We start from the raw sequence: 15,091 nt of genomic DNA, 5'->3' as shown, positions 1-15,091 counted from the left end.
TTTCCTACCACAGTGTCAGACCAACACTAGACTAGCGTTGTGTAAACAGCGATCCTGTAAGGCTGTGTACCCATGTAAGCGTTTTTGAAGCGTTTTTCCCGGTAAATTGAATTTCCATTGAATATAAAGGTACTGTACAACATGCGGATCCGCAGCAGAATCTGCAACGTGTGCACATACCCTAATTCTCTAACACCCACATGCGCAAAATGCAGTTTATAACTTTTTGATTTGTGAGGTTTACCTGTAAGCCTTGTATATGGGTAATGGTCTACTGAAACAGGCCGGCCATGAATATTAAACGACTGTCTATTTGTTACAATTGCAGATCAACCAGGGTTTAATAGGCTGTTTACACAGGCTGCGCACACTTCTGCATACACAAAGCGATAGTATGATTGTTCTGTGTATCAGGTTTACACAGGACTGTGTGCTGCTGGGAAAGCTCCTTTTTTAAGCTTACCTAAAAAAAATCCCTCATCCAACAAATGAGCATTTTTCTCACCGTTAATGAGTTTCCCTGTATACGTTTTGTCTAAATGGGCCCTAAAGCAGCGGCCAATCATCATACGGTTTCATGCTCCTGAACAGCCTGCATGGCAGTACGTAAGTACTGTGTGGTGTGTGCTCCTTTAAAAGGGTGGGCCATTTATCTATTCTTGAAATAGTACTTAAAGCAAACATTTTATATGCAGTATTTAACGTGAACCTGACCACTTTATAATCTCAACCAGACATGCTGACTCTGAAATGCTGTGGAGTTTCAGGCTATGTGCACACGGTGCGGATTCTCCCGCGCAGATTTTACTAAATCCGCAGGACAAATGACCTGCATTTTTCCTATGGATTTAGTGCATTTTTTGTGCGGATTTACTGCCGTTTTTGTGCGGTTTTCCCCTGCGGATTTCTAGAATGGAGCAGGTGGAAAACTGCAGCAAAACCGCACAAAAGAAGTGACATGCTGCAGTTTTCAATCTGCGTGGAAAAATCCGCAGCATGTGCACAGCGGTTTTTGTTTTACATAGCCAATAATGGTACTGTACATCACCTGCAGTTCTGCGGCTCCGCAGGGCCAAATCTGCTGCGGATCCGCACCGTGTGCACAGAGCCTCAGAGAAAATCTTCTCCGCCTTCTACCCTGAATTGACAAGTCTCTGGCTTATTTAAGCAGGGTCCTGCCAATTCAGGGCCGTAGATGAGGATAAGATGTCGGGGACTGCCTGTCCAACCCACAGCTTTTCAAAAACATACCTGGCTAAGATCATACAGCCAGTGCCTGATATATGCCGCTGGATTGGGCTACCTGTGTGTATACGTATGTGTGTGTATAAAATAGATATATGATGAACACGTCACGGAAAAGCTGTGGGAGGAGTGGGTTATAGGAGAGTAAATGTTTGATGTAATTAACACTAATAAGGTCACTGGCGCTTACATGATTTTCTTGTCCAACAGACTTTTGCTGAGCCCCTGTGCAGGACGGGTAGAAGTAGTGCTGATATAGGAGATCATGTGAATGCTCGTCTCTTCATGAACAATATGGGCACATGATCTATGGATGCCATTTTTTGTACTAATTTGCGTTAATATCGCTCCTCGGCACGTGATGTGGGGCAAATGGGGTGAATAACGTATTTAAGTGTATATTGATGAACCCCCCTTTTAAAACTTACTGCTGGAATAGAAAATGTCTATCGAAACTAAATTCCCAAATACGTTTAATGAAGAAATCACTTGCTTTGTTTAGGGAAGCCATCTCTGTAGAAGTAACATACCCCCACCGCCTTGTTACACAGACACCTGTCCTAGAATGAGAAGACCGGTGCCAGCAAGTATATGTAGTAGGAAGATATCCCCAAGTCTGATTACACTTACTGCATTCCTGGAGAGCATAACCTCTACAACATGGCCTTACATAACCTTTAAGTGCTGCCATATAGAATGTATGGCACATTGGTTTTAGTGAAAAACTGTCAATAATTTTGTTGCCAAAAGTATTGACACCCCTGCAATTCTGTCAGATTATACTCAGTTTCTTCCTGAAAATGATTGCAAACACAAATTCTTTGGTATTATTATCTTTATTTAATTTGTCTTGAGTGAAAAAAACAAAAAGAATTGTCCTAAAGCCAAATTGAATATAATTCCACACCAAACATAAAAAAGAGGGTGGACAAAATATTGGCACTGTTCGAAAAATCATGTGATGCTTCTCTAATTTGTGTAATAGCACCTGTAACTTACCTGTGGCACCTAACAGGTGTTGGCAAAAACTAAATCACACTTGCAGCCAGTTGACGGATTAAAGTTGACTCAACCTCTGTCCTGTGTCCTTGTGCGTACCACATTGAGCATGGAGAAAAGAAAGAAGACCAAAGAACTATCTGAGGACTTGAGAGACCAAATTGTGAGGAAGCATGAGCAATCTCAAGGCTACAAGTCCATCTCCAAAGACCTGAATGTTCCTGTGTCTACCGTGCGCAGTGTCATCAAGAAGTTTAAAGCCCATGGCACTGTGGCTAACCTCCCTAGATGTGGACGGAAAGGAAAAATTGACAAGAGATTTCAACGCAAGATTCTGCGGATGTTGGATAAAGAACCTCGACTAACATCCAAACAAGTTCAAGCTGCCCTGCAGTCCAAGGGTACAAAAGTGTCAACCCGTACTATCCATCGGCATCTGAATGAAAAGGGACTGTATGGTAGGAGACCCAGGAAGACCCCTCTTCTTACCCTGAGACATAAAAAAGCCAGGCTGAAGTTTGCCAAAACTTACTTGAAAAAGCCTAAAACGTTTTGGAGGAATGTTCTCTGGTCAGATGAGACAAAAGTAGAGCTTTTTGGGCAAAGGCATCAACATAGTTTACAGGAGAAAAAAAGAGGCATTCAAAGAAAAGAACACGGTCCCTACAGTCAAACATGGTGGAGGTTCCCTGATGTTTTGGGGTTGCTTTGCTGCCTCTGGCACTGGACTGCTTGACCGTGTGCATGGCATTATGAAGTCTGAAGACTACCAACAAATTTTGCAGCATAATGTAGGGACCAGTGTGAGAAAGCGGAGTCTCCCTCAGAGGTCATGGGTCTTCCAGCAGGACAATGACCCAAAACACACTTCAAAAAGCACTAGAAAATGGTTTGAGAGAAAGCACTGGAGACTTCTAAGGTAGCCAGCAATGAGTCCAGACCTGAATACCATAGAACACCTGTGGAGAGATCTAAAAATGGCAGTTTGGAGAAGGCACCCTTCTAATATCAGGGACCTGGAGCAGTTTGCCAAAGAAGAATGGGCTAAAATTCCAGCAGAGCATTGTAAGAAACTCATTGATGGTTACCGGAAGCGGTTGGTCGCAGTTATTTTGGCTAAAGGTTGTGCAACCAAGTATTAGGCTGAGGGTGCCAATACTTTTTCTGGCCCATTTTTGTAGTTTTGTGTGAAATGATCAATGTTTTGCTTCATTCTCTTTTGTGTTTTTTCATTTAAGACAAATTAAATTAAGATAATACCAAAGAATTTGTGTTTGCAATCATTTTCAGGAAGAAACTGAGTTTTATCAGACAAAATTGCAGGGGTGTCAATACTTTTGGCCACAACTGTATATCATATAAAGCACAGAATTCTTATCTTATGAACTATTTTCTCTGTACCATTCCATTTTACCATTTTTCTCTTCCAGCTGTTTAGAACATTTTTTTTTCTCATTTTTACTCTCCTTGTTTCAGGTTTGAGTGGGACAAACTTTTGGAGAATGTTCATTGTTTGATCATAAGTGTGACAAAAACTGACAAGCAGGAAGCATATGTACTCAGGTAATGCGACTTCTTTCTGAGCACTGTCATCTGCCACACTTAACAGTACACCTTTTATATAGCCAGTTTATTGCTGCCTGGTTCTCCCTGAGGTCAGCTGTTATTGCCATATGTGGCAAACCGCTAGATTTAGGCATCAGATCACTAAAAGCCAAGTGCAGCACCCACTGAAATCACGTGGCTGTCTGATGCCCCTGGTCTGTGTGGCTGTTCCTATGCCCTGATGGAGTACAAACTTACAACTTATCTAAACTTACACCATAGTTTGTTACTTCTGAATTTGTTACAACTGTATAACCACACTTTATTGCAACTTATTTTGATTATACTTAAGTTCAACGAATACTTATTCTTTGCATGTTAGTGATTTCACTCTATAAAAAATTAATTGAATATAAACTTACACCATATTCTAACATTGTTCATATTACCAAACCCCATTTAGAGAAAAAAGGAGTTAAGTTGTAATTGTAACATACAGATCTACTGTGTGAATCCTCTCTTTAATGTTACACTGCCCTATCAGTGCAGAATGGTCGTCAGAAGTAGCATGTGCCCCATGGTAATGGCCATTTTTGGCTAGGTCAGTGTCCAATAGCCTGTGGCTCCCTTATTTTTGTAAGGCTGTGATTCCCAGCATGTTGCAACTTGTAGTTTTGCAACAGTTGAGCCTAGTATAGGAAACTAGTATCCCAAAGTAGTCACTTTTGTGGCTTTTCAATTCATATAGTTTCATATAATGTGGGCACAGAATGACATTATCCATTATAAGACCTATCTATATTCTGTGTGATCTTGCCCTTAAATAAAAGCAAGTGGTGTTGATCCACTATAAATAGTCAAGTATTAGGCAAGAGCTACACTACGACTGTTGTGTGACACTGAAATTCACATTGTAACATTGGATGTAATGCTTTCCAATGGTGGTGCGTTGTTTCTAAATATGTTTCAAGTCACACATGAGACGCTTGCCACAGACTATAGTGACACGTGACATGCGATTTGCAAGCAACGCATTTGAAACTTGGCAGTTTAACTTACCGCAGAATGAAAGCTCTAGAATAGTCAGTTTCAGACGCTCCCTTTTATACGGTTGTTCCCATTTCATCCAGTCAAGGTTTAGACGTATATCTCTGTGCTGGCTATAGGAGTGTGGGAGGTGGAAAACGGAGCACTTTGTTTCTCTAGCTGCCTAAAGCTTGCATGGCTTTTGTAGAAGTAGTCTACTATCTCCTAAGATTAGGTATTTCAGCTAATGTGACCATTCTTCCCTAAATATGTGTTTTATTTTCACAGTGAGAGTAGCATGTTTGTCTCCAAGAGACGTTTCATTTTGAAGACATGTGGTACCACCCTCTTACTGCAAGCACTGGTTCCCCTGTTGGAGCTCGCTAGGGAGTACTGTGGGTTTGATGACATCCAGGTAAGCATGACCGCCATCAGAACAAAGCCACAGGTAAATCTGCTATTTATTAAAGTTGTGATTGTGGGACAGCACCTATATCATATACCCACAGGATGAGAGATGTTTTTGATGGTGGGGCTCCCATCAATGGGATCCTTGCAGATCGTGAGAATGGGAGTCCCAAATAGCCCATTTAAATGAAACTGGTAGGGCATATGCTCACTCACCTTATTCAAAGTCTTTGTGCCTGACAGCAATAAATAAGCACTGTACATGACATGCGCGACCAATATAATGAGTTACTTAGACTTTAACATTTTTTTTTTTTTTTTTATATTTCAAAGGTCACTTTCCACTAATGAGATTGGAAAGCTCCTTTTAAAAGCAGAAACTACAGATGCTAAAGCCTTTAGGAACCCTCCCAGAAAGGTGTATAAATAGACTTTTTTTGCCTACAAAAAAAATCAGTTTAGGGCCAAATTTCTTGCACACGCAGGGTGTAGCGACCACCCACAAAATCTGTTTAACCAAAGTGACACATTTCCACCAAGTGAAGATATTCAAGAAGTTGTCCACTACTTAGACTATTTCTTGTCATACCCCTTGCTTGGCCCCCATAAAATAATACCGCTTATACTCTCCTCCCGGGCTTGCGCTTTTCCCGCCGTGTCAGCACTCTGTCTCCCAGGGCTCCCATGCTGCTGTTGTGAAGCTGGCGCCCAATTGGAACTGGTGTCACTGTCCCCACGTCCTGTCGTATTGAGCAGGAAGAGGAAGTCCGAGATCACCTGCTGCCTGGACTTCCTCTTCATGGTTGAGTTGTCTGAAGGCGGAGACAGGGACGCCAGCATCACGTGTCACAGCTAAAGTTGAGCAAATTTGTTCGGATTCGGTTCCGAATACAATCAGCAGCGAATATTGTTTTTGTAATATTCTTCGAACATAGCCAAACATCATTATTCAATGAGACTAGAAATTACCGAATATGTTTGGAACCGATCATCAAACATACATTCGGCACAAATAGGGTGCCCATATGGCACGAATATGGCAAATTCAGATTCGGCAACCAAATCCGTACAAATTTGCTCAACTCTAGTCACAAAACCACATGAGAGCCTCAGGACTTCGAGTGCCAACACTGCGACACACAGGCGTGGGCACAAGATGGGAGTATTAGGACCCCAAACCATTGCAGCCATGCGCAACTACTTTGGGTGTTTTTTCAAATCACTAATTATACTTGCCAAGCATGGTGGGTTCTTGAATTACAATCCGTCTGAAGAAGGTCTGAGTCAAGACCGAAACGTTATAACCATTGGGATTGTTACAACTCAAACAGAATTTGATGCTGAGTACCAGATTGTTCTTCAAACAAAATGGGAGTATAGGCTTTATTTTATGGGGGCCAAGCGTTTTGATCAAAAATAACGCCTTTAAGCTTGTCGAACCATGTATCTACTCTTCTCTACAATTGAATGTTAGACTTGGATAGAATAGAGTGGATAAAGCCTATCTTTGCAGTGAGCAAAAGGGTTGGGTGAATAGTAAAGTTACTGACCCTTCATCATCCCATATTGTTCTATTAGAACAGCGATATTATGGCCCCATATAGATCTAATTGGTCTGATTTATCCGAATTGTGTAACTGAAAAAATGTCTGTTCTTATCCAAGACTTTTTCTTCTCCCCCCTGCTTATTACAGAACTTCTTTTATTCACGAAAAAATTTTATGAAACCAGACCATCAGGAATACCCACATAGAAATTTCCAGGAAGAAGTTGAATTCCTAAATGAAATTTTTCCAAGTATGTGGATTATTCAACAAAAATTCATCTTTCACATATATGTTTGCTCTTTTTTTTTTTTTTTTCTCTCCCCAGAATATGCGTCACACAATTTTCCCCCTTTAATAAATGTGACATTGCTTAGCATAGGAGTCAGCAATCTTTGGTTAGTCGAGCTGTTGTAAAATTACAACTCCCAGCATATCCTGATAGCTGAAGACATGTCCGAAGCTGTAGTTTCACAACACTGTGCCTAAATTTGCTGACCCCTGGCATTTCATTCATTGTAATTTACTTTTGATACGAGGTATGAACAGAAATGCTACAGGAGCAAAAACCGACATTACTAAATGTAGAACATTGAGTGCTCTATTCTCCAACATGGTTGCCTCTCCAGGTTGCCATATGTTACCACACATGTGCTTCATGACCACCCGGTCATAAACTTGTGGGGTAGGGTACAAGAGTATTGTTTCGGTTCTGGTGAACTAGTGTTACTAGAAAATCCTGTAAATTCCCTAATAAAAATGGGGACTGTCTGCTAAATCAGATTATGAACTCATTTTATCTAATATGTTGAGTATCTTTGATGCATTCCCTCTTGATGTGGAGTTGAGAGCAGATTTGCACATGGTGCGATTTTTTTTTTTTTTTTTTTTTTTTTTTTTTTTTTTACGGTAGGATTCTTTTCCTCCATAATGGAAAATTCATTTACGGTAACTCAATAGGAGGCGGATATGTAATACCCTGCTGCCACAAAGATACGTAAGTAGAAGAGAAAAGGACCTGCAAAGACAGGGATCACCATACGTATAGTAAATATTTATTAATATACAAGCCATAGCAGAACATTTTAAAAACCCTTAAACAGGCACAAAGGCCATAACAATATACCAGACCACAACCGTATAGGATTGAAATGTAATCCATCTGTCTGTAGAGTGGTACACAGAGAGCCAATAAAATATACACCACAGTATGAGTAAATATTGTTAAAAAAGTAAATACTAATCAATCTAGCTCTAGGATATACCTATCTATATCGAAGAACTGCACGTTTTTGTTTTTTTTTTAAACTATTTTTTGGTTGTGCCATTATACATTGCTTATTGGCGGTAAACCAATAGCCCTTTTTGAATTTTAGGCTTGTAATTCATGTGTTTATACTCAGTATTACATGCTTTGCACTAAAGCACCTTCGACTTACTACTTGTAAACTACTCTCAATTTTGTGTAGGTTTTCTTGGATATTATTTCAGATTGATTAATACTTACCTTTTTTCCAACATGTACTCATAATACTGTGGTGCATATTTGTCTCTCTGTATACCGCTCTACAGACAAATGGATTAGATTTAAACCCTATAGGGTTGTGGTCTGGTATATTGTTATGGCCTTTGTGCTTTTTTAAGTATTTGTAATGGCTTGTATGTTAATACATATTTATTACTTATGGTGATGATCCCTGTCTTTGAATGTCCTTTTTTTCTTCTACTTATTTGATCTTTTTGGCATGTGACGGGTGGATCCCAATTATATTTATGGTGGTGTCCTCTACGTTTTCTCACTGAGAAGACTGAGCAGCTCCATAATCAAGCAGTTCCAGCCGGCAGCCACCAACAGAACAGGTGATCGGCGGGGGTGCCCAGGTGTCTGCTCAGACACTGATGACCTATCCTACGGTTAGGTAGTCAGTGAAAAAGTAGTGGACAATCTCTATAAGGGACCCTTAATTTTTTTCAACTCCTGAGGACATTCCTCAGTTGGAGATGCAGTAAAGTGACATACTAATTTCTGATATAGGTGTCATTTCATGTGAACTTGAAGTGAAATGTCTGTGTGCCTCCTCTCCTTAGAACTTTATGCCATCTCCTATCACAGAAATGTAAAAACTTGTATTGATTAAAGTCAGATTTTAATTGTGAATTGAGACTGAATGGTCAGTCCAGGAGGAGAATAGCCGATTTCTGTGCTAAGAAACTTGGTAATACATCATGTATACTATTGATTTCTGAAAAAAAATCCCCAGTTCTGGATCTCTGTCGCCAATCGTCAACTTGAGATACTTTCCCTTAAATTTGGAAATGTCCTGTGCCTTGCTTCTTTCTCCGATTTTCTGTGAAGCGCTGAAGCAGATTAAGAATTAGTATTGGTAAAACAGTGCAAACTAGATAGCCTCAAAATACATTAAATTTACCATAGTGGTTCATGGGGTGAAATTTGGTGCACTTTTTGGCCAGTGCTGCATGTTATTCCATTAAGTCACAGACATGGTGCAAGCCATGAAAGACATTTTTTTTATTGACACATTTAGCGTGACAAATTGATCCTAGTGTTGCATGAAAATGGAGGAGAGAGTATGTTTAACAAAAAGTTAATCTCCACAAAAATGAATATGCATCATAGTCTAAATTGATAGCGTCTTCATGACTGCTGTGAACCAGCTCTCATGGCTTTACGCTATGTAAGGCCACCTGGAAGTACGGGAGCACAGGTGGGTATAGAGGAAGTTCAGACGCCTGTGGGGAGTTGGGTCCTTTTTCTTACCTATAATGCATGTTTTAAAATTAATGATATTTAGTGAATTATTTTTAGGTACTATTTATACCCTTAACATCATCATGGGTTCGCTTCAATGCCTTGAATTCATAGCTTCTTAACAAAGCACTAGGGGGGAAGCGCAGTATGTGAAATTGTTGTTTTTCTCTTTTCAGATGGTGCAGCTTATTGCATGGGGCGCATGAATTCTGATTGCTGGTAAGTAGGTAACCATGTAATTCCCAACATTGACAGTTCTCACCGATCCTTTTGTGTGACCTCCATTGACAGAGCATGGTTCTGAAATGCCCTGTCAGAATGTAGTGACTGCATGCATGTCTGCTAATGCTCCATTAATTCAGAGACTGCTGGCGAAAGCTCTGCATTGTACTCGACTGACAGCCTAAGCAGTCAGGCCCAGCAATCATTAAATTATCAGTTTGCCCCATGATATCACAATTAATTTACAATATTGTTTGTGTTTATAGGTACTTGTATACTCTGGATGTCCCAGATGGGTTTGTCATCAACCAGCCAGATCAGACACTGGAAATTTTAATGAGTGAGCTTAACCCTGAGATCATGGACCAGTTCTACATGAAAGATGGTGTTACTGCAAATGATGTCACTCGTGTAAGTTACATTATTTACCATGCAATGGTATTGAACCTAACCCCGATCAGCTCATTGTGAACTGGGGTCAAACGTCCTTATTAGCTGCCAATAAACTGCCAAGAGCACCATATAATGAGAGGGATAGAAGTGGTATTAAATGTTTTATATTGATTTTGTGTTTTTTTCTGAGTCAAAAGCAAACGGGTTTCTAGAAAAGACAGGGAGAGTCCTACTTGACCTGCACACGTCAAAGTGGTGAAGGGGTTGTCTGGTAAAACTAAAATTGCCTTTGCACTTATTTCACAATTATCTTGCTGTGTAAACATGCTCCAGATCACTTGAATAAAGAACCAAAACTTTTAGCTGGTGAACTGATTAAGGAGGCTTAATATTTCTTGATGGTGCATCGTCCTGTGTAAACAGTACTTGGAACTGCTGAGAACTATGGCAGCCTATTTTGGTCTGCCTGTGTAAAAATGGCATTTAAACAACTGCTGATCGAGAGAGATTTACATACATGGTGCTGCCTGACAGCCCATGTTATATCACGTGGTGTGATAACTTGTAAATCAATGGACCCCTTACTCATCAGCTGAACGGGCCACTTATATTTGCATTAGAATTGCACACCTGTGCACATGCTGGTCTGCTACTCCATTCATTCCCTATAGGGCTGCCGGAAAAAGCGTTTATGAATGGAGCAGTGGTAAGGCATGCATACTGCCATTCCATTAGAATCCTTATTCTGCCAATCAGTGGGGCTCCCAGCAATTAAACCCCACTGATCAATATGCGATCACCTATGTGGTGGATAGGTGAAAACATAGTTTCACTGGATAACCCCTATAATTGACATTTGTCTTCGTAATAATGATTTGTATGTAGTCACTGTTGGTGGTGTATATTCACACACACGGCAATTAAATTGTCATTTTAACACAAGCACGATGTGATTTTGTAATTATTACCGCAGAAAATGCACTTTGAGCAAGACGTGCGATTACGCCCTTATTAATACCTGTAGTAGTGAGCATGTTATTGCAATAGTCTTACTGTAATGCATATGGATTACTTGACATCTGATTTACTGTACTTGCTTTTTTTTCTTTCTTTTAGATGAGTGGAATTCGTGACCTGATACCAGGTTCTGTCATTGATGCTACAATGTTCAGTCCTTGTGGTTACTCAATGAATGGGATGAAATCAGATGTACGTATCTGTCATTTACCAGCAGTTTGTTTTATTTCCAACTTTAAAAGTGCAGTGCCTAATTTTATTTTTTTCATTTCAGGGAACTTACTGGACCATTCACATCACTCCAGAGCCAGAATTTTCCTATGTTAGCTTTGAAACTAATGTATCGCAAACTACTTATGATGACCTCATTAGTAAAGTTGTAGATGTTTTTAAGCCAAGGAAATTTGTGACCACCCTTTTTGTTAATCAGGTAAAGATTTTTCTCTGAAGTGGGGTGGTTATTTGAGCTTGTCACTGTTCAGTCTCTCAGTAATAAGTGGTATATACAACTGTGAGCTTTTCTAACAAACTGTCTATGCTTTGTCTTTAGAGTTCCAAATGTCGCACAGCATTCACTTGTGCTCAGAAGATTGAAGGCTTCAAGAAACTTGATCGCCAGTTTGCTCAGTTCAACGATTACAATTTTGTTTTCACCAGTTTTGCAAAGATCCAACTGCAGGAGAGTTGATTAGAAAATATGAGAAAAAAACGCAAAAAGAAATCAAATGAAAAAGGTGGTGGGTGCTTGCTAGCTAATGTCGCCAGGGCCTATGGTTTCCACTACCATCACCTTCTAGTTACAGGGAGCCCTGAATATAATCCTAGTATGAGTTTGAATTGTATCCATTATTATATCAAGGAGTTAGATAACTTGCATGAATGCTCTCTCCTGTGTGTAGATATTCAATGCCACTCTTGCTGTGAAATTGAAGTGCATGTAGAAAAGTTAAACACATACTGTGCTAGATTCTATAATTCTTGTAAAAATGCACCTAGGTCAACCCACAGCATAGTTTTTCTACAGGTGTCACCAAAAATTCCACACAGACAAGGTTTTCGTCCACACTAGCTCATGTTTGTAGGATCAATACCATGTTTTGTGAATTACAGGATCACGTGTGTCGATTCATCACTGGACAATATTTTCTGGCTCTATGGAAGTTGTTTTTCACAAATAAAATTTATATTGTGCATAGTTTAGTTTTCAATTATGTCGATGATTAACATTTACTCTGATTTTTTTGCTTTTTAAATTCTCTAATTTGGGACCTTTTTTAAAACACGTTCTGTTAAGGGGAATCTATCAATAACATTTCCCTTAGGCTAGCCAAGAGAGTACAGGACAAGGCGGTGTAAAACATGTCCATGGATACTTATTTCATCACTATTTGGTGCTCACTTGCATCAAAATTTTAGGTTTGCAAGTGCACTGATTAGGCTTATTAGTAAACTTGCAATTCTCAGGTCCGCTTCACTCTTCTCTGCCAGCGCGGCTTTCTTCGTCTTGACAGTGAAGACCGAGGCTCTACTGCAAAATGTCACCTTTGCTTTCTACGGTCAAACAAGAAGTGGGCGGCACTGGTAGAGAAAAGATGACCTGAGGTATGCAAGTCAACCGATATGCCGACCGGTGCACCTGAATAGCTAATATAATATATTTTGCGGTGGACCACATAGAGGCGAGAGGAATGACATGTCGTGCTTTCCCTGCTTGCCTAGTGCAAACGTTACTGACAGGCTCCGTTTAAATTTTCCTTTTCACATGCTTATTTGATTTGTACTGTATATTTGCATTGGTTGCAGGTGACTTGAAGCCATGTAGTCAGAGGACACTGCCATTTCTTCAGCAGTATTGACCTACATCATTCTCTGTAAATCTCACAGTAACTGCCAGTTTGCATTGTGCGTTAATATACTACAAACCTGCCGGATCTCCCATCAGGCATAAGTTATCTTTTCATCGTGTATCCCTGTGACACTCTGCATGTGACGACTCTTCTGTATGTAACAGTGCGGTGACCTCATCTGCTCTTCTTGTGTAAATGTGTACTGCCGGCTCTTTACTATATATCAGTTACAACATGGAGAGTTGGTGAGACTATGGGAATTACTAATGGTCAATCATGGTGTACAGGGCAGACATTCAGAAATGTGGAGCTGTAAAATAGCAATTGTTTCCTTTTCTGTGTCTATGTACCATCCTTTCTGGATATGTTGCATCATTGTACCTTTCATATATTACAGTATATACATTACTTTTATAGTGTTAAACTATGCTTCGTTTGAAATCAATGCATTGAGACATTCATGTTCTTTAGAACTTAATTACTGTTGTGCAGACTTGGCAAAATGACGGTTGACCCTCGGCATCTGATGACAAATTGCAGCCTCAATTTTTTGCCAGAATTATTGGAGCTCTTCCATGAAATTTGACCAGCTCTGTTCTACAAATCTCATGATGTCTACTACTAGTTTACAGGGGAATCCTGTACTGGTCATAATACACAGATGAGCAGTTATTGGGTTATATTCGGGTGTTCCGGCATGTATAGAGGGAGGAACTTGTATTTTTTTCCATTACATTTGTACACTTTAGATGCAGTGGAGAGTTTGGCCTAAATGTCATTTTTAAATACATTAGAAACCACCAAAAATACATTACTAAATTTTCCCCTTTGTACAAAAAACTTTAGGCTGCATAGTTACTACACCATTAGCTTGTGCGGCTGCATCAGAAGGGTCGGGAGAGTTTCTAAAAAAAATAATGGCAAAGCAGCAAATTAAATGGTATTTTGTTAAATTACAGAAACTGAGAAAATGTGTCACCAGGCGCTGAGGAGCAACTTTCAGAAGATTATAGGTCAGGCAGCAAATCTCCACTTTATACATCTGTAAATGTGAAGCTTCACGCAAGGAGTCAACAGTGAATAGTGTTCTTCAATTGGAGCTCATCTTGTGAGGACCAATTCATGAAACAATGGCTGTCCACTCTTGTTTTTAATATAACCTGACCTGTGAAAGTCTCTGTCCAGGCTTCAGTTTTTATATTAAGCTTGGCTCAATGGGGGGGGTATTTGGCATATTGAGGGGCCATCTTATTTGAATGTGATTTGGGTGAAACAGGTTATGTTGGTCAATTGTAGGCTTATTATGTCTAAATTATACCTATAAAATACCTTACAATAATGCATAGTAATATATATGGATGACCTGTTTTAAAACATTGGGAGAGTTAATTGCATTTTTAGGTTCTCTAGTTCACTGAGAGGAAAAACGTGGCTTCCTATTTTTCTCTACGTTGTTAGATTTTGCTTAATTGAACTGTACTGAAAATATCTGTACCTCAGACCTAAATGCTTCAATAAATATGCATAAATCATGACTTGTCTTGTGTGATCTATTGTGGACACTGGTAAATGATGACAATTTCTCTACATCAGGAAAACTCCTGTATCAGTCCTCTTTCTTGTAAGTATGGGACACATCGACTGCCAACTTAAGATGTGGCATAAGGCTCTGCTTACATCTCTGGTTGACACTTGTATGTAGCAGATTCAGTATTAAGAGAAACTGGATCCATTACAAATGGCGCAACAATGGATATTCACTTTGATTTCCTTTATACGTCTGTTTTCACTAAAGATCTCTGATTACATGGTGTTCTGGGCATGTGCGGTGCTTGGAAAAAAAAATAATTCCCAAATAACATAGTATGACCTTCCGTTATCTGTTTACCATAGACTTAAATATCTAACCTCTTCAAACCTATTTTCCCCTTCCTAACTAAGCCACATTTTTGGATTCTGACCAGTGTCACTTTGTGGTAATAACACTGGAATGTTTCAACATATCCTTTTTATTCAGAGATTTTTTTTTTGTGACATATTGTACTTCATGTTAGCTAAAACTTTAGCTTGATAAA

General features: G+C 39.6%; 1 protein-coding gene across 1 annotated transcript in view; it reads left to right on the top strand.

Annotated features, from left to right (window-relative positions):
- Positions 1–14,551, top strand: part of AMD1 (adenosylmethionine decarboxylase 1) — a 48,892-nt gene extending 34,341 nt beyond the window's left edge. The window contains exons 2-9 of the mRNA XM_073576005.1: positions 3,721–3,807; positions 5,104–5,230; positions 6,918–7,020; positions 9,714–9,756; positions 10,026–10,170; positions 11,269–11,361; positions 11,444–11,599; positions 11,720–14,551. Of these exons, the coding sequence (XP_073432106.1) occupies positions 3,721–3,807; positions 5,104–5,230; positions 6,918–7,020; positions 9,714–9,756; positions 10,026–10,170; positions 11,269–11,361; positions 11,444–11,599; positions 11,720–11,857 (892 nt within the window). The 3' untranslated portion in view covers positions 11,858–14,551. The remainder of the gene's footprint in view (positions 1–3,720; positions 3,808–5,103; positions 5,231–6,917; positions 7,021–9,713; positions 9,757–10,025; positions 10,171–11,268; positions 11,362–11,443; positions 11,600–11,719) is intronic.
- The last annotated feature ends 540 nt before the right edge of the window (positions 14,552–15,091 follow it).

Source organism: Dendrobates tinctorius, unplaced genomic scaffold (genome assembly GCF_039654945.1).
Source record: "Dendrobates tinctorius isolate UK_male_01 unplaced genomic scaffold, ASM3965494v1 ptg000046l, whole genome shotgun sequence".
Lineage (NCBI taxonomy): Eukaryota > Metazoa > Chordata > Amphibia > Anura > Dendrobatidae > Dendrobates > Dendrobates tinctorius.
The sequence above is the reverse complement of the archived record's forward strand: the minus strand, read 5'-3'. Positions and strand labels throughout refer to the sequence as shown.